Source organism: Ochotona curzoniae, unplaced genomic scaffold, assembly GCF_017591425.1.
Source record: "Ochotona curzoniae isolate NIBS_2020 unplaced genomic scaffold, NIBS_Ocur_1.0 scaffold_274, whole genome shotgun sequence".
NCBI lineage: Eukaryota > Metazoa > Chordata > Mammalia > Lagomorpha > Ochotonidae > Ochotona > Ochotona curzoniae.
In genome coordinates this window covers 5,562,161-5,580,034 of record NW_024467101.1, presented here as the reverse complement: position 1 = coordinate 5,580,034, position 17,874 = coordinate 5,562,161, and the positions used below count along the sequence as shown (strand labels likewise).

Genomic DNA, 17,874 nt, shown 5'->3' with positions numbered 1-17,874 from the left:
GCAGGCAGGGCCTAAAGCCACCGGCTTCTGGGGTGTGGTAGGGATGCACCCAGAACCCAGCCAGTATCTCTTTTCCCCTCCTGCTTTGAACTGTGTCACCAGGGGGCTCAGGCCTGTCCCAGCCTGCACCTGCCTGACCCTGCTAGCCTCTGTGCCCCTCACAGAGCCTCAGTTTAGCCAAGGAACGGGCTGTTGCTAATACCTGCGGGGAAGCGTTAAATGGGATTACACAGGGGACTGGGCTTCAGGGAGAAGCTGATGTGGGAAGAGACATCAGCAACCATGTGCCTCTCCCCAGGCCCCTGTCCACCTCTGTGCAGCGGCCAGCTTTTCCTCACTGCTGTAACAACACACCCCAAGCCAACTAGCTTTCTAAAGAGAAGAGCTTCATTTAGCTTTACATTTCTGGCCATTCAAGTTTGTGATCGGCAGCCCTGGCAGGGAGGTAGTGGTGGTGGCATCTGGCTTCTTTTTTCTTTTTAATGTATTTCATTATTATTATTATTTTATTGGAAAGGCAGATATACAGAGAGGAGGAGAGACAGAGAAGAAGATCTTCCATCCGCTGATTTACTCTCCAAGCAGCCCCAATGGCCGGAGTCAATCCGAAGCCAGGAGCCAGGAGCTCTTCTGGGTCTCCCACACAGAGGCAGGGTCCCAAGGCTTTGGGCCGTCCTCGACTGCTTTCCCAGGCCACAAGCAGGGAGCTGGATGGGAAGCAGAGCTGCAAGGATTAGGATTGGCGACCATATGGGATCCTGAAGGCGAGGACTTCAGCCACTAGGCTACCATGCCGGGCCCAAGATATTTTAAAACTTTTTTATTTTACAAAAAAGAGATTTTTTTTTTTTTAAACTGGAAAGGCAAATTTATAGAGAGGACAGAGAGAAAGATCTTCCATCCACTGGTTCACTTCCCAATTGGCTGCAATGGCCAGAGCTGAGCCGATTTGAAGCCAGGAGTCAGGAGATTTCTTCCAGGTCTTCTATATGGGTACATGGTCCCAAGGCTTTGGGCTATCCAGGCCACAAGCAGGGAGCTGGATGGGAAATGGAGCAGCTAGGAAATCCTTATGGGATGTTGGTGCTTGCAAGGGGAGGATTAGCCAATTGAGCCATTGTGTTGGGTCCAAGAGTATTCTTAAAAAAAAAAATGCTGAAAACATGGCTATGAAAAAGATACAAGGGTAATGAACAGAAAGTGATTCCCACACTTTCCCCCTTTGATATCTGGTAATCGCTGTGAGCCGATGACCTCTCAGCGTACCTGCAGTGGGCCGGGCACCAAGCAGAACAGCTTCTGGCAGAATGCTCCCACTTAATATGCCCACCTGCCCGCCGCCTGAGAGGGCGACACTGGGTCCACACAGACTCTGGCCTGGGGTATGAGGCGGGTGGAGGGCAGAGGGAGGGCTGGGGATGCCGGCTGTGGAGGTGCAGGAGGGCAGCAGTGGACAGAGCAGCAGACCAGCCTCTGGGGGCCTCCAAAGTCCTTCTGAGTGACGCTCATCCCGAGGAGCCAACGGGACAGTGGGAGAGAGTCACGGGGTGGTACAGGGTGGGGCTGGCCTGCGGGGACCAAGCAGGCCACATTCAAGGCTGCAGGAACAAGTGATCCCGGGAGGCCCCCAGCATGGCCAGGTGGATCCCTCATCTGGGTGAGCCAGGAAGGTGTGATCAGCTTGGGAGGAGGCTTCTGGCACACAGACTGGACCCTAGGGGAGTCTCAGATGGGCCAGGGCGTGCCTGAGACATCTTATTGTCTTCCAGACCGGGGCCGCCGTGGCCACCCCAAGAACCCAAGGGGCAGAAGTGAAGGGAGAGTGAATGGCGAGGCCTGGAACGGCACAAAGCTCCCTCAACTGCTGACACCTGCCTGGGACGCAGTGCTAGGAACGGTTCTGAGGCCCATCCGGGGTGGCTGGGAAGGCGTGCTGGGCCCCCCGCTGATGTGGGCTGCGGGATGAGGGAATGTGAGCAGGCGCAGGAATTCGTCCTACATTTGTTTGCAGCTTGCCCCTGAGGCCTCTCAAGGTCAAGGGTGACCCTGCTGGCCAGGGCGGGGCAGTGTGAGGTCTTTCAGGATCTTTTCTGGCTCCGACCTGCAGAAGTAACTCTCCCTCAGCCCTCCACGGTCACCGAAGTCGCTGTCCACACGCATTCCAGGGCTTGGGGGGGCCTCTGACACAGCCTCCTACTAACAGCAGCCCACACTGGGCGGCTGCTGGCTGTCCTGGGTCTCGGGTGAGCTTCCTTCCATCCCTGTGAGGAGGACAGAAGTTATACATGGTTACCATTGGGTAGGTGCCGCCCTCAAGCAACAAGCTCCTGGGCCCTGTGGTTTGAGCCTGGCAGAGGCTAAGGGCATCACAGCTGGGTGGATAATGAATGGTGGGCTAGGGTGCAGGCTGGGAAACCGGAGTTAGGACCCACCCTGGGGATACGCAGCCTGGCTCAGGAGCCCCGTTGGGATGGGACAGGACCACCAGGGCAGGTGTCTGAGCTGGCAGGCGAGTCAGGGCAGCTGCAGACGTGGGATCAGGTGACAGCCCAGAAGAGAAGGTTTCCAAGGAGGATGGCAGGGTGACGAGGTGAGAATACACAGGGTCCCAGGTGGCAGACAGGGACTTCTGGCCACGAGCCAGCCTGCTCCCCGCCCCGCTGACCCCGCCTGTACGCACGGATGAGGTGTCCATCGCCGACTTGGAGGCGGGCGTCATTCCTCTTGTCCAGGTCCTGCAGCACCGAGCGCTCGAACGCCAGGGCGGCAACACGGCTGAAGAACGCCTTCACGTTCTCCCCTGCGTGCCGGTGGCATGGCTGGTCATGAGTGATGTAGGCTGCCTCTGCCTTTGCTCCTGGGGGTGGGGGGCTTGGGTGGGGCCCCCCAACCTGTGATCTCCCAGCATGCTACCCCACCTCTGAGCCATGATTTCTGGTAAGTTGCTACTGGGCTAGCTGGTGTGACAGATGCTTGCTCTGGTCCAGGGAGGCTGGAGGGGCCTCCCACCAGACACCCTTTGTGCATCCTCCTACAGGTAGACGTGGCTGTGCATCAGGGAGCAGCCAGGGTCCCCAACCCTTTCCCCACCACACATATTCTCCCCTGAACAGTTAACAGCCTGCCCAGTAGCTCAGGGTCATCACGTTCTCGGGGAACCTGCCATTACTCTGCCAACTCTTTGCACGGGGCTGGAGGACATGCTTCTGCCTTCAACGACCTCGAGCTCCACTCCCACACTCCTACCTTGCTGGCAGCGTGTGCCGGAGCCCTAGGAGGCAGAGACCCCAACACGATGCATGGGAGAGCCATGCTCCACCTCCCCAACCACAGCGATGCCCCAAGCACCGACTCACCCGTCTTGGCTGACACCGACCAGTATTCAGCTTGCATCTCGCTGGCCAGGTGCACGGCCTCGGCCTCCGCCTGCTCACACGCCGCCCCTGACTGCGAGAAGCGTTTGGCTGGCCCAGTGTGCCAAATCTCCCTGGCTTGTACACCCATCCACCTTGGCGCCTATGTCACTCCAGGACAATGAGCAGCCTCAGCATTGTGTGTGGGTATGGGGGGGGGGGGAGATCCGCCTTTCAGGGGACAGCAGAGAGGGCTTCTAAGGACCCCTCCCTATCAGCCCCCAGAACTCCTGTATTTCAACTCCAACCTCAACATTCCTTGAACTCTGAAAGCTGGAAGCGGAAGCGCCTCCCCATAGCCCACCCAGGCCCCTGCCCTACCGCTGCTCACCAGGAGGTCTTTCTTGGTTCCCACGAGGAAGAGCAGGCAGGAGCCCGCCTCATTCTCCCGCAGTGCATCCTCCAGCCACTGTCTGGGAAGCATAAAGGGACACGGGCTGACACAGGTCCTCTATCCATCCCGAGGGGAGTTGGGGAAGACCAGCGGATGGGAGTGTAGTCTCCAGTCCTCCCAGAGCTGGGAGCGCTGGGCAGAAAGTGGGAGGATCCGGCCCAGACAAGGTGTAGGGAGCATGCTAGTGCTGCTGTGGCCAGAAGGGGGCAGTAGGGAGCCCAGCCTGGCCCTGGCACAGTCTGACCTGGGGCAAGTCCTACGCTCCCATCAGACTAAAAAGGAGTACCCTGACCCACATAACATGGATTTAGGTACAAGCATAAAGAGTGAAGGCTCTGGGGCCTCAACTGGGCCTATACAAGCAGGATGGCCCCTAGGGATCAGCTGCATTGCCCACGTGTCTGCTTGGGAGCAAGGGCCAAATTCACGTTCCTTCAGACAGGACTAGCTACCAGACTGCCAGGGACCAGGGCAGGGTGGACAGGATGAGGGTCTTCATAGCAGGTGGCACACATAGTACTAAGGTGAGGTGCCTGGACTTACAGCAGGTGGGAGTGGAGGCAAGTATTGGGGGATTAGGGGGCAAATGGACAGAGAAGTGGCATGTGGGCAGTTGGGTCTGGACAAGATGGCCAGGCTGCTTGCATTCACTGGCGGAGGGCCAGCCAGGGCAGGTGCCTGGCAGCTACAGAGCCCGGGACTTGCCTGGTGTGCTCCAGTGTCTGTATGTCGGTGAGGTCAAAGGCCGAGACGATCACTGGACGTGTGGCAGGCGAGAGGAAAAGGCAACAGCCAAATCAGTGCTGTGTGAGGCCAAGCATGCACTCCACAGGAGCAGCCCACCCTGGCCAGCAGCCCCTGGCACCACCGCGGCGGGGGCGGGGGACGGGGAGAGGACGACCATGATTGTCCCGCAGTCCATCCTCAGATAAGCTGTCGCTTTCCCACCCAACACGTGGGTCCGGGCTGAAGTGGACACCTCAAAGCAGGGGCAGCTATAGCTTGCGCTGTCAGCAGCCTGCTCAGAGGGAGCCCAGTGGAGGGGAGATGGCGGGGGCGTTGCGAGACGCGACACTCGCCCCCCATCAGCTCCTCTCACCACATGCTCTGTGCCCTGTTCCTCCTGGAAGGCAAGGAGGGCTAGGGGCACATACAACTGCCTCCTACTGCCCTCGAGGGGCCTGAGTGGGGCCAGCCGAGCAGGGGAAAGGCCGATGGCCATGGGACAGGTAGCTGTCCGACTGGCAGGCCTGGCTGGTGACCAGGCTGGCTTGTGGCCTCCTTCCTACTGCTGAGTCCTGCAGAGGTGACAGATGTGGCTGGCCGCAGCGGAGGTGAGCAGAGCTGCAGCTCCACCCTCCCCCTCCCCAGGCCTAGGCACCATCATGGCTCAGACGTGGTTACTGCACAGGCGCAACCGTGCTTTTGACTCTTGACTCTGCACAGGAAGACTTTGGGCAATCCTTGCAAATCCCCCTGGGGTACAGTCCACCTCCACCTTCCTTCTGGGAGAATGGGGGTCAGCATGCAAACCCTTGTGCTGTCACTTCCTGCCGCCTGTGAGTCCTGCCAGGGCCCTGGGCTGCCCTTGGCCCTGCTGGTCTCCCCCGGGGGCCTGAGTTCTGAAATGGGACAAGCCTGTCCCCACCTCCTTCTCAAGACTGGAGCTGAGTGGTAAGGTCAGCACCCACTACTACCACCACAGGGTCCTTAAAGGGCCCTCAGCTTGAAGGCAGCTTCCCTGGCCCCAAGCCCTCGGTGTTTTCTTGGGGGTTCCCGGTGGATGGGGCATCTGCAGCCCGTGCAGAGGACTTGGGCTTCCTGCAGCTACAGGTGTGGCTAAGGGCCCTGCCCTGGTAACGTTGCCCCTGACTCACCCTGGGCCCCGCGATAGTAGGCAGACGCGATGCACTTGAACTTCTCCTGTCCGGCTGTGTCCCAGCTGTGCCACATGAGGAAGGGAAAGGGGGTTAGTTCAAGCAGTCACAATGCTGGAAGCCAACACGCGAGTAGGATTGTGGGTAGTGGACTTGTGGGCCTGTTCCAGGTACATGTCCTCCAGGAAGTGCCTGCTGGGAGCCAGCCACTGGTCCTCTCCCCTCACCTGGGCCCTCATAATGTTGTCGAGAGTGCTCTGGGCTCCCCTCCCTGGCTTCACAGGGCTCCTGCCAGCGTGGGGTCATGGCTCAGGCCCCTGGTAACAGTAGATGCTCACTGAGAGAGGAGACCCTGTGGATGGTGCTAGGTTCTGGGACCTTCCAGCTGTGGTCCTGCCACGTGGCACAGGTGTGACAAGGAGCCATGGCTTCCAGGGTGGAGGTGGCAGTGCCCATCTGGGGAAGTGATTTGCACTTCGCTGGGGTCACTCTGGTCAGCAACAGATGTGAGAGGAAGGAGAGATAGGGAGCGGGAAAGAGAGCAAGAGAGAAAGAGGCACTGGGGACCTGCGGGCAAGGACCACAGTGTAAAGAAAGATGAGTGCCCCAGGCCTCAGGAAAGGCGGGCCTCGGAGGCGAGCCTGGCCTGCTGGGACTGTACCAGAGCCCATACTACAGGGGACAGCAGAGGCTCAAAGCTCATCCAACACTGGCCTGGAGCGTGGATTTGTGGGCATGTCAGGAAGGGCTGCAGCCACAACCAGGGCATGTGTGGGAGGAGGACAGGAGCCCTAGATCATGGGGAGGTGGAGGCAGGTGGGCAGATCGGATCACCCACGTGGGACAATGAGCTGGACCAAGTGGGCATGTGGGGTGGGGGGACTTAGGGAGGCCCTTGCTGGCTGAGGCCTTTGCCAGGAGCTTCTAAGCAGCCCCTTCCTCCTGGGGGCCACATGGCGAGGCTTACATCTGGAGGCTGTAGGGGACTCCGGCAATCTCGAAGCGCTCGATTTCAAAGTCCACCCCGATGGTGGCCTTGTAGTCGCGGTCGAACGCATTCTTGCAAAACCTGGGTGGGAGGGAGGCGGGGATGCAGTCAGAGAGGGGACGCCCCACAGAGGATTGGCTCCTGGGGTGGGGGTGTGCCAAGCGATTAGCAAGAGACCAGCCATGGGGTGGGGGACCCCCCCACCCGCCAGCAAGAACCGTGTGGGGGAAGGGTACAGCTGAAGCCAGACCCTGAGGGCAGGGCAACAACTGGCCCAGAGTCCCAAGGGGACAGCAGGGTGAGGGCCCAGTTCCACAGGAACTGGTGCCAGGCATTGGGGGGTAGGGCGGTCACACCTGTGGATGAGGCTGGTCTTCCCCACGTACAGATCGCCGACGACCACCACCTTGGAGAGCTGGAGCCTGCAGGAGATAGACATGCCCACACTGCCCTGGAGTGCCGGGATCTGTGGGCCCTCCCTCCCCTCCTGAGCTTGGTGCTGGCGGACAGGGGCCAGGGCCAGGTGGCAGCTGCTGAGACATGCTGTCCGCTCTCCACCCTGGTCCTCAGAGAGGAAAAGATTCTAGGTTTATTCTAGTGACTCTGCTAACCCTGGCTTCAGCCCCAAGTTGGTTGCAGGCATTTGTAGAGGTGGAAACCAAACGGATCTGTCCCTTTGCCTTTCCAATAAATACAGAAAAATGTCAGAAAAGGCGTCCATGGTGTGTGTGTGGTGGTAGGGGGCTGTGAGAGCCATGCTGAGGGTGCTGGAGGACGTGGGCACAGAATGGACAGGCAGCCCCTTCAAGCTCCTGTGTAGGCGTCTGCTCCTGGGAAACAGGTGCTCTCCGGCCAGGACATCCGCAGCATCTGTGCAGGTGGACGCGACCCACAGGGGTTGGATGAACTGTGGCTGGAGGCCCCTCGGCTCTGGTCCTGTGTCAGACTCCCTGGCTGCCCTGTCTCTCCCTGCAACTCTGCTCTCTCTACTTCCAGGATTGTTGACAATATGTAAGTAGAGCTTCTGTAGCTGGAGCTGTATGCTGTGACACAGCAAATTAAACTCCCACTCGGGATGCCCACGTTCATAAAGATCTTTCATTCCATTGGTTCATTCCCCCAAATGGCTGCAACAGCTGCCTCTGGGCCAGAGCGAAGCCAGGAGCCAAGCAAGAGCTTCCTCTGGGCGTCTCACATGGGTACAGGGACCCAAGTGCTTGGACAGCCTCTGCTGCTCTCCCAAATGCATTAGTAGGAAGCTGGTTTGGAAATGGAATAACTGGGACTTGAACCAGCAGCCATGTGGGATGCCAGCACTGCAACTAGCATTTACTTGGCTATGCCACAGCATCAGCCCCTCTCCCCTGCCCTATCGCCAGTCTGAAGACTGGTTACTTTGCTTCCAGTCCAGCTTCCTGCTGAAGGATGCCTGGGAAGTCCATATTGAACACCCGGATGGCGATCCAAGCTCTTCGTCTCAGCCTGACCCAGCACACTGCAGCTGTCTGGGGGCAAACCAGTGGGTAGGGGCTGGCGCTGCAGCATGGCAGTGAAGCTACCAGCTGTGTTACTGGCAGCTCATATGGGTGCTGGTCCAAATCCTGGCTGCTCCACTTCCAATTCAGCTCTTGGCTTCAGACTGGCCTGGTGGTCCACCTCTGGCCATTGTGGCCATTTGGGGAGTAAACCAATGAAGACAATCTCTCTCTCTCTTTCTCCTTCCCACTCTATCTTTCAGATATATATATATATATATATACATACACACATATATACATATACATATACAATTTATATATATATAATTTAATTATTTTAAAGATGTATTTATTTTATTTTTATGAAAAGTCAGACATATACAGAGGAGGAGACACAGAGAAACATCTTCTATCTGATGAATCTCTCCCCAAATGACTGCAATGGCCACAGCTGAACTGATCCAAAGCCAGGAGTCAGGAGCCTCTTCCAGGTCTCCCATGTGGGTGCAGGGTCCCAAGGCTTTGGGCCGTCCTCGACTGCTTTCCCAGGCCACAGGCAGGGAGCTGGATGGGAAGTGAGGCTGCCGGGATTAGAACTAGCGCCCATCTGGGATCCCAGCGTGTTCAAGGTGAGGATTTTAGCCACTAGGCTACCATGCTGGGCCCAAGATTTACTTATTTTTATTGAAAAGTCAGATTTGCAGAGAAAAAGATCTTCCATCTGTTGGTTCACACCCCAAGTGGCCATAACAGCTGGAGCTAGGGCAATTCGAAGCCAGGAGACAGGAGCTTCTTCCATTTCTCCCACGTGGGTGCAGGGTCCCAAGGCTTTGGGCCATCCTTGACTGCTTTCCTAGGCCAAAGGCAGGGAGCTGGATGGGAAGCAGAGCAGCCAGGAGTTAACCCAGTGCCCATACGGGATCCCAGTGCAGGCAAGGCGAGGATTTAGACACTAGCTATCACGCTGGGTTCTCAAATAAGTATATGTATTTTAATAGTTCATGTGAAAGTCATAATTATAGAGGAAGAGGCAGAGGTAGAGACAGTGTGAAAATCTTTCATAAGCTGGTTCAATCCCCACAGTGTTCAAGCCACAATGGTCAGAGCTGGATGGATCCAAAGCCGGGAACTTCTTCTGGGTCTCCCATCTGCATGCAGAAGCCCAAGGACTTTGGCCATCCACTGCTTTTCCGGGTACATTAGCGGAGAGCTGGATCAAAACTGGAGCAGCTGGGACTTGAACCAGCATCCATATGGGATGCTGGCACTGCAGGCAGTGGTTTTACTTGATATACTATAGCGCCAGCTCTTCAAATATTTTTCAAAAAGATAAAATGATAGTAGGGCAGACTTGGTGGCGTATCAGGCTAATCCTCTACCTGTGGCACTCCACTTCCCATCCAGCTCCCTGCTTGTGGCCTGGGAAAATAGCAGAGGATGGTCCAAAGCCTTGGGACCCTGCACCTGTGTGGGAGACTCAGAGGAGGGTCCTGGTGATGGATCAGCTCAGCTGTAGCATGTGTAGCCATTGAGGGAGTGAACCAGTAGATTGAATATCTCTCCCTCTTTTCTTAACTCTGTATTTCAAATAAAAAAAATCGTGAGCAAAAGAGAAAAGGATAGAAAAGGGGAAAACATGAATGGGGAGGGGTTAGTGAGGAGAGAACTGTTGTCAAACCCCTGTGCTAGTGTTGCCTCGTGCTGCCAGGGCAGGCAGCTCCCACCCTCCTGGCAGACCCTGGGGATGACCCAGACAGCCTCAGCCCTTGTGGGTAGGCCCTGGGAGGGGGACCCAAATGGGCAAACTCACAGTTGGGGAGCTAAGCTGCTTCAGGCTCTGAAGCATGAATCAGGGGCTGGGGAACAGAGACGGTGAGGGGTCAGAGAAGCCTTCCAGTGGTCCTCGGGAAGGGAAAGAGAGGGGAGTGGGAATTACAGAAGTGAACCTCTGTTGCAACCTCAGCCTGTGCAGGGGAATTTGTTCCTCACCACCCCCCACCTTGACGTGGGCTCACCCGACAGTCCCCGTGTCCCGGCGCTGGCAGGCCGTGCTGACCTGCCCATCAAAATGCTCCTTCAGCTGCAAGCAGGCGTCGGGCGTGTACCACTGCAGAAACAGGCAGACAGGGACAGGAGGGAACATCCTTCCACAAGGCTGCGGCTCCGACCCTCAAGCCGGGCAGCGAGGCGGTGATACGGTCCCCCCGCTCCGCAGACCTCACATGGCTTCCCTCCAACGGGGATAACGGGACTAGCTCGGAGAGACCCAAGCAGGGGACTCAGCCTGGCTGAGAAAAGCTGAGAAAGCTGCAGACACATGTCAGGGGTCTGTCTCCCTCTGCGCCCTGGGTTTCTTGGGGGTGTGGATAAGGAGGGATCCTTTTGGCTTTAAGATCCAAATCCTCTACAGCTTCTGGATGCCACTTTTATTTGTTAAAAATACACATGTACATGCACAGAAAATATCTTAGAAGGTACTTTGTCTTCCATGTTTCTTGGAAGGGAAAATGGGCAGTAATAGGGGTGGGGGTAAGTATTTGGTGCAGCGACTAAGGTGCTCATGTCCCATATGGGGGTGTCTGCGTACAGGTTCTGGCTCTGTTTCTCATCCAGCTTCCTGCTAAGGCTCCTGAGATGCAGCAGATGGGGGCTCCAGTAACTGAGTCCCTGCAACCCATTCGGGAGACCTGGATGAAATTCTGGGCTCCCAGCTTCGGTCTGGCACAGCCCTGGGTGTTGTGTATCCTTTTTGGGGAGTGTACCACCAGATGAAAAAAAAATTTTTTTTTGTCTCTGATCTTTCTGCCTTTCATATAAATTAAAAAAAATAAAAACATATGGACCCGGCGCAGTGGCACAGTGGTTAAGGTCCTCGCCTTGCACGCCCAGGATCCCATATGGGAGCTGGTTCTAATCCCGGCAGCCCTGCTTCCCTTCCAGCTCCCTGCTTGTGGCCTGGGAAAGCAGTTGAGGACGGCCCAAAGCTTTGGGACCCTGCACCCGCGTGGGAGACCCGGAAGAGACTCCTGGCTTCGGATCGGCATAGCACCGACCGTTGCGCTCACTTGGGGAGTGAATCATCGGATGGAAGATCTTCCTCTCTGTCCCTCCTCTCTGTATATCTGCCTTTCCAATAAAAAATAAAATAAATCTTTAAAAAAATAAAAAATAAAAAATAAATAAAAACATATAACAACTAAAACTGTCTTAAGTCTCAGAGAGTCTCAGGGGGAGGAAGAAGTGCATCTACCCTTACGCCTGTGTGGCCCTGGGCAGTTACCCAACTTCTCTGAGCCCTAACTTTCCCATCAGAGACTTGGGGACTAAAAATGATATATGTATTGCTTGTAAAGCCATCAGCAAGGGCCAGCGGCATGGTGTGGCAGGCTAATCCTCTGCCTATCGTGCTGGTCTCCTATATGGGCACCGGTGCAAGTCCTGGCTGCTCCACTTCCCATGCAGCTCCCTGCTTGTGGCCTGGGAAAGCAGCAGCTGGTGGCTCTGCACTCACATGGGAGACCCAGAAGAAGTTCCTGGCTCCTGGCTTTGGATTGGCTCAGCACTTGTCACTGTGGCTACTTGGGGAGTGAACCGGTGGTTGGCAGATCTCCATCTCTCCTTGGAAAGCAGCAGCAGCAGAAGGCCAACTCCTTGGGTCCCTGCACGCGCTTGGGAGATCCAAAGGAAGCTCCTGGATTGTGTTTCTGCCCGGCCCAGCCCTGGATGTTAGAGCCATTTAGGGAGTGAATTAGTGGATGGGAGATCCTCTCTCTCCCTGTCTCTCTTTCATTCTAACTCTGTAACTTTGCCTTTCAAATACACAATTTTTTTTCCAAGCACATATCAGAAAAATTGCAGTGAGCACTGGCCAAAGAGGTGAGTGATATTCCTCACTTGCCACTATTTCACCAGCCCTAGGTGAAAAAAATATGATACATCTTCCAAAATAAAGGCATCAGCAGCTGGTGCATACTGAATGTGCACCAAGCGGCCACGGCTCTTAAGACAGGATGATGCACAGCATTAGTGCGCATGGGCTCTACATCCAGCTTAGGTACCGGCTCCAGCTTCCTGACAGCAGGGATTCTGGGTGGCAGCCGTGACGGCACAAGTTACCAGGTCCCTGCCATGGAGACCCACACTGAGTTCCAGGTTTAGCCAGTTCTGGTTTATTTGGGGTGCTGGTTCGAATCTCGACTGTTCTGCTTTTGATCAGCTCCTTGCTAATAATGTCCCTGGGAAAGCAGCGAGGACCGTTCATGTTCAGGGCCCCTGTCACCCACAGGGTAGGTCTAGGTGGAGTTTGGGGCTCCTGGCTTTGGCCTGGAACTGCCCAGGCTGTGGCAGACAGCAGCGGGGTGAACCAGCCGATGGCAAGTTCTCTTGATCTCTCTTGACTTTCCCTCGCTTTCTATCACTTTCACAAATAAATAAATCTATCAGATAAAGAAAATAATTTTTAAAAGTCATGAGCACACACACAGAATGCACACCTGCTTGGTAATTAGAAAAACATATTGGGGCTGCAGCAATGACTCAACTAGTTAACCCTCTAAGTGCTGGCATCCTATATGGATGCCAGTTCATGTCCTGGCTGCTCCAGTGCTTCCCATCCTGCTTATGGCCTGAGACAGCAGTGGAGGATGGCCCAAAGCCTTGGGACACTGCATCCATGTGGGAGACCCAGAAGAAGCTCCTGGCTTTGGATCAGCTCAGTCCTGGCTGTTGCAGCCAGCTGGGGAGTGAACAAATGGATGGAAGATCTTTGCTTCTCCTTCTCTCTGTAAGTCTGCCGTTCCAATAAAAATAACTAAATCTTAACAAAAGGAGAAGAATGTGTTAAATTAATGGTGACCTTGATATTTTGGGAGAAGGTTGGTCAAGGTTAGGTACAGAGCAAGCTAAGGCTATGGGAAGCAGGGCTCCTTGGTGTCAGGCTACACTGCCCTGGACTCTTGTCTCTGTCCCTCTGTAAGGGACACAAGATGATACCTCTCTGGGTTCCAGTTTGCTTACCTGTAAAATGGGCATGCTCAGGACAGCACCCTTTCATGTGGCCGCGAAGTGGGGGGGTGTGACTGAGTCACGCTGGTCACCAGCCAAGCTGAGCATCCCACGCTCACGCAAGATGCAGCATCAGCAACTTCATGAAAGAGGGGCGGGGAGCCCTGAGCCAGCTCGCCATCCTGCTCTGGAAACGGGTTCCCTTGTCCCACGAGACCCGAACTGTTGGTGCCACCCACACTGTTGGTGCCACCCACACACACTCCTCTTCCTCTGGACTCTGTAAACACCGATCCTTGTCGTCTCTGCTACCACTCACTGTCCATGGCACAGGGAAAGCCATTGTCTGAGTCTGCTGTGACGGGAACTCCAAGGGGGTGTGGGGCAGGAACTCGGAGTGTGTGTGTGTTGGGGAGTTGAAGGAAGAGGAAAGGGCAGGTGTGTGGTACAGCAGTTCAGCTGCCAATGGAGATGCCTACATCCCATACTGGAGTGCCAGGGTTCGAGTCCCAGCTCTGCTGCCGGTCCAGCCTCCTGCTTATGTGCACCCTGGCAGGCAGCAGGTGATGGCTCGAGTACTTGTCCCTTGACATGAAGGTGGGAGACCCAGCCTGGCTTCCCACCGGACCCAGGCCTGTGTGTATGAGGGGATTTGGGGCACGAGTCAGTACTTGGAAGATCTCCCTCTCTCCGTCTCTCTGTGTCATTCTGCCTTTCCAATAAACACGTTAACAAGGACTTAAGAACAGAAAGAGGACAGCAGCTGTAGGCGGCTGAGTAACTGCGGGTCACACAGCGCAATCATTCAGGATTATCAAGTCAGAGCCCTGAGGATCTCTGAGCCGCATGGCCCTGAGCGACACATGGCCAGTGTCCACCACGAACTGGGCAAGTCAGCACTTGGCCATGCTCAGCTCTTTGTGTCTAAGATACAGAAGGCATTAGATCATCGGTGCCCTCCCTTCGGTGCCCCTGACACATCACAGTCCCGTCCCAGCTCCAGCTTCCCTCCAATGCAGACCCTGGGAGGCCGTGGGGATGGCACAAGTCACTGCACCCCTGCCACCCACGGGAGAGCCCTGAATGGAGTTGCCAGCACACAGCTTTAGCTCTGGCCCAGTCCTGGATGTTGCAAGGATCTAGGAAGTCAACTGGCACACAGAAGCTCCCACCACTGTGCCACCATCTCTCAACTAAAATAATAAATGAAATCAAACATTATTCCACAGGACAATTTTTTCCTTCATGCCTATCTGGGGCGACATGCAGGTTACCATGTACAATACGTTGTTACGGATCCTTCCAGAAATATTTGCTGTATAAATAAACACAGAAGTTTGTTTTGTCTACTTTCTTTTTGGAACACAGAGAGCATGCTACACACATGCGATCACACACTACTTCGTTCCTTGCACTTTTATAAGATTTATTTGAAAGCATTTCAGAGAAGAGGGCAGAGAAAGAGAGAGATCTTCCGTATGTCCACACTCCCTAAGCGTGATGATGGCCAGGGCTGGGCCAGGCCAAAGCCAGGAGCCAGGAGCCAGAACCTTCATCCAGGTCTCCCACAAGGATGCAGGAACCCAAGTCCTTGGGCCATCCTCCACTGCTTTCCCAGATATGTAAGCAGGGAGCAGGAATGGAAGTAGAAAGTGGAGCAGCCAGGACTCAAATCAGCACCCTTATAGGATGCCAGCTTTACAAGTGGTGGCTTAAGAGCCCAGTGCAGTAGCCTAGTGGCTAAAGCCTTCTACACTCTGGGATCCTATACGGATGCAGGTTCTAATCCCAGCAGCCCCACTTCCCATCCAGCTACCTGCTTGTGGCCTGGGAAGGCAGTCAAGGACGACCCAAAACTTTGAGATCCTATACCCATGTGGGAGACCCGGAAGAAGCTCCTGAATTCCTGGCTTTGGATCTGCTCAGCTCTAACTGCTGGGGCCACTTGGGGAGTGAATCATCAGACAGAAGATCTTCCTCTCTGTCTCTCCTCCTCTCTGTATATCTGACTTTGTAACAAACTAACTAAATAAATAAATAAATCTTTTAAAAAAAAATGAACTACAGTAGCTGTTTTCCTTGTTCACACTGTACCCCTGTGGCAGCCTGAACGGCTGAACCAGCAGGCAGGGCCTTGGCAATGTGGGCAAGTACTATTGCACTGCTGCCTTGGGGGTTATGCTGATTTGCATTTCTTGTTGCAATTAATGGTACATTATAATTTCTAAAAACGTATCTGTTTATTTTAAAGGCAGAGAGGGAACATCTTCTGTTTGACCCCCAAATGCCTGCAACAGGTGGGGTTGGCCAGTCTGAAGCCAGAAACTCAGAATTCAATCTGGGTTTGCTACACGTGTGGCCAGGAATCGAGTACTGAGGGTCATCCCTCGCCAGTCCCAGTGTGCACACTAGCGAGACGCTGAAGTCGGAAGCGGGGCTGGCACTCGGAGAGGAGACGCGGGCATGCCAAGGGGATCCGTGTACCTGCTCTGCCATGAGTTACCCTTGTGGGCGTCTGAGTGACTGCCACACTCACACAGCACAGCGATTCAGGATGATAAAATCAGAGCCTTTAGAACCTCTGGGGCCCACGGCCCTGTGTGACACACGCCTGGCGTCCACCATAAACTGCCAGTCTGCTTTGGGCAAGTCAGCACCCCGTTTTCTCAAGACGACTCGTCGGTGGGGTGGGGCACAGGCCTCCCTGGTTCACCTGCTTTACTGGGAGAAGGCAGCCAAGTGCGGGCAATGGGCACTGTGGCCTCCCACCCTGGGGGGACCTTACCTTAGGGAAGCTGGCGATGATGCGGTCCCGGCTTACAGGGAACCCCAAGGGTGTCAAGGATGACCTCATTGTTCCCGTGTCCTGTGGGCCCGGAATGGGAGGAAGAAAGTGAGCAACAGAACAAAAGGGGTCCCTTAGACTGGGTCAAGTGCAGTGGCATCAAAGCAAATCCAACACACACACACACACACACACACACACACACACACACACACACACACACAGAGCAGCCTACCGATGAGCATCAGTGGGGCCAGGAGGGCCCTCCCTGCTTCAACCCTCTGAGGAAACAAAGTCCTTTCAGAGTGACCCACACCAACCTTCTGTCTCCTATTGCAGCGCTGAGCCTATAGAACCCACCCCCTCGGCTCGGCTCACTGGTTCTAGAAAAGCGAGGGGTTGCTCAACCCTACGCTTGCAAACCCAAGCCAATTAAGACCCGGCTGACACTGCCTGCAGTTTTACCTTGTGGAAGGCGGTGAGGTGAACCTGGGGCCTCACGCCCCCAAGTGTCTGCCTCACTTTCCACCAGCGTGAAACGACCTGAATCAAGTCGCCCTCTTACAGAGGAACTTGGGCTCCTCCCCGTCCAAGGTGCCAGCAGTAGGGAGGTGCATGAAGTGGGTAAGCCTGCTGCTTTCTGCCCATCTCCCCCGGAGAGGGACCTGCCTCCCAGAGCTCGCTCCACATGCTAGCATCACCAGGCAGGGTACAAACAGGGAGAGTGGGGTACACATGGGGTGAAGGAGGGGTGCCTGCTGTAACCTGGGCGGATCCAAAAGGACAGAGGAAGTTTCAGCTTTTTCCTAGAAAGCCCTGGCTGCACCCCGCCCCCCCCCATCCCTTCCCCTGCTCAAGCCTGCTCCAGAACCCTCCTCCATCTCCCTTTTCCTGTCCAGCTTCCTCTGTCCACTAAGGTGGCCTTGACCTTCTTCGTGGTCCTCAGCTCCCTCAGAGGCCGGGCTGGGGTGGCGGGCTGGGCAGGCCTGGGGTGGCGGGCTGGGCAGGCCAGGGTTCAGGGTCCTCTGGAAATGAGGACGCCCCTGGAGGGGGTTCGGGTGAGCGGGAGCGGGAGGGGGTGAGACACGGGAGTGGAGAACGCGGCCTCGGCCTCCCGGGCCGTGCGGGCACCGAGCAGGGGCAGGACTTACCCAGGGCGGCTGGTGCCGGTGGTGGCGGAGGCTGCAAGCGGCGCGCGGCGCGCGGCTTCCTCTGCCCGCCCGCGGCCCGGGTCACTCCGGCAACGCGGCCACGCGGGAACCGTGGAAGGGACTCCGGCCAATCCCCGACGTCGGGGGCGAGGCCGGCGAGGCTGACTGGACCGGCGACCACCATGGCAACGGGCGCCTCCCCGCGAGCGGCCGAGGAGCACCACGGCAACGAGGGCGGGGCTGCATCGCTGGCGGGGACTGGATTGACAGGCAGAGGGTCCAATCTCCGACGTCGGGGGCGAGGCCGGCGAGGCTGACTGGACCGGCGACCACCATGGCAACGAGGGCGGAGCCGGGTCGGCAGGCGGGACTGGATTGGCAGGCGGGGCTGGATTGGCAGGCGGAGGGCGGAGCCTCGGAGGCCCCGGAGGCCACCGGGCGGAGGGATGGACGGACGTGCGGCAGGTGCTGGTGCCCGTCTGGGTTGCTACCCCCGCCCCGGGGCCATCATGATAGCTGAACTGGCAGTCGTTTCTGGTATTTGATGGGAGTTGAGCAGCCAGCCACGACAAGAGAATGGACAGGTCTGCCGTCTCCTGACCTTCATTTGCATAATTGTGAATCTAGCGTTGCCTGCAGGACATATGCCCGGCTGCTGGAGTTCCTGCTACAAAATTAATTTCCTTAATTAATGGCGGCCGAAGGGCTGATCCTAGTCACGGAACCCCCCTGCAAGCTAATTTCCATAACGAAAAAGACCTTGTCAGCAGCCCTGGGCTGGCTT

The 17,874-nt window shown here is 56.1% G+C and overlaps 1 protein-coding gene across 1 annotated transcript; it reads right to left on the bottom strand.

The window, feature by feature from the left end:
- Positions 1-2,196: 2,196 nt before the first annotated feature.
- Positions 2,197-16,019, bottom strand: RAB36 (RAB36, member RAS oncogene family). Its single transcript, XM_041003870.1, has 10 exons — positions 15,940-16,019; positions 10,166-10,257; positions 7,029-7,094; positions 6,652-6,753; positions 5,685-5,749; positions 4,509-4,564; positions 3,745-3,822; positions 3,357-3,447; positions 2,681-2,800; positions 2,197-2,261 (listed from the first exon to the last, which is right to left on the bottom strand). Exons 1-10 carry the CDS (start codon positions 16,006-16,008, stop codon positions 2,197-2,199), a joined length of 804 nt encoding a protein of 267 aa, XP_040859804.1. The 5' UTR covers positions 16,009-16,019.
- Positions 16,020-17,874: the final 1,855 nt, after the last annotated feature.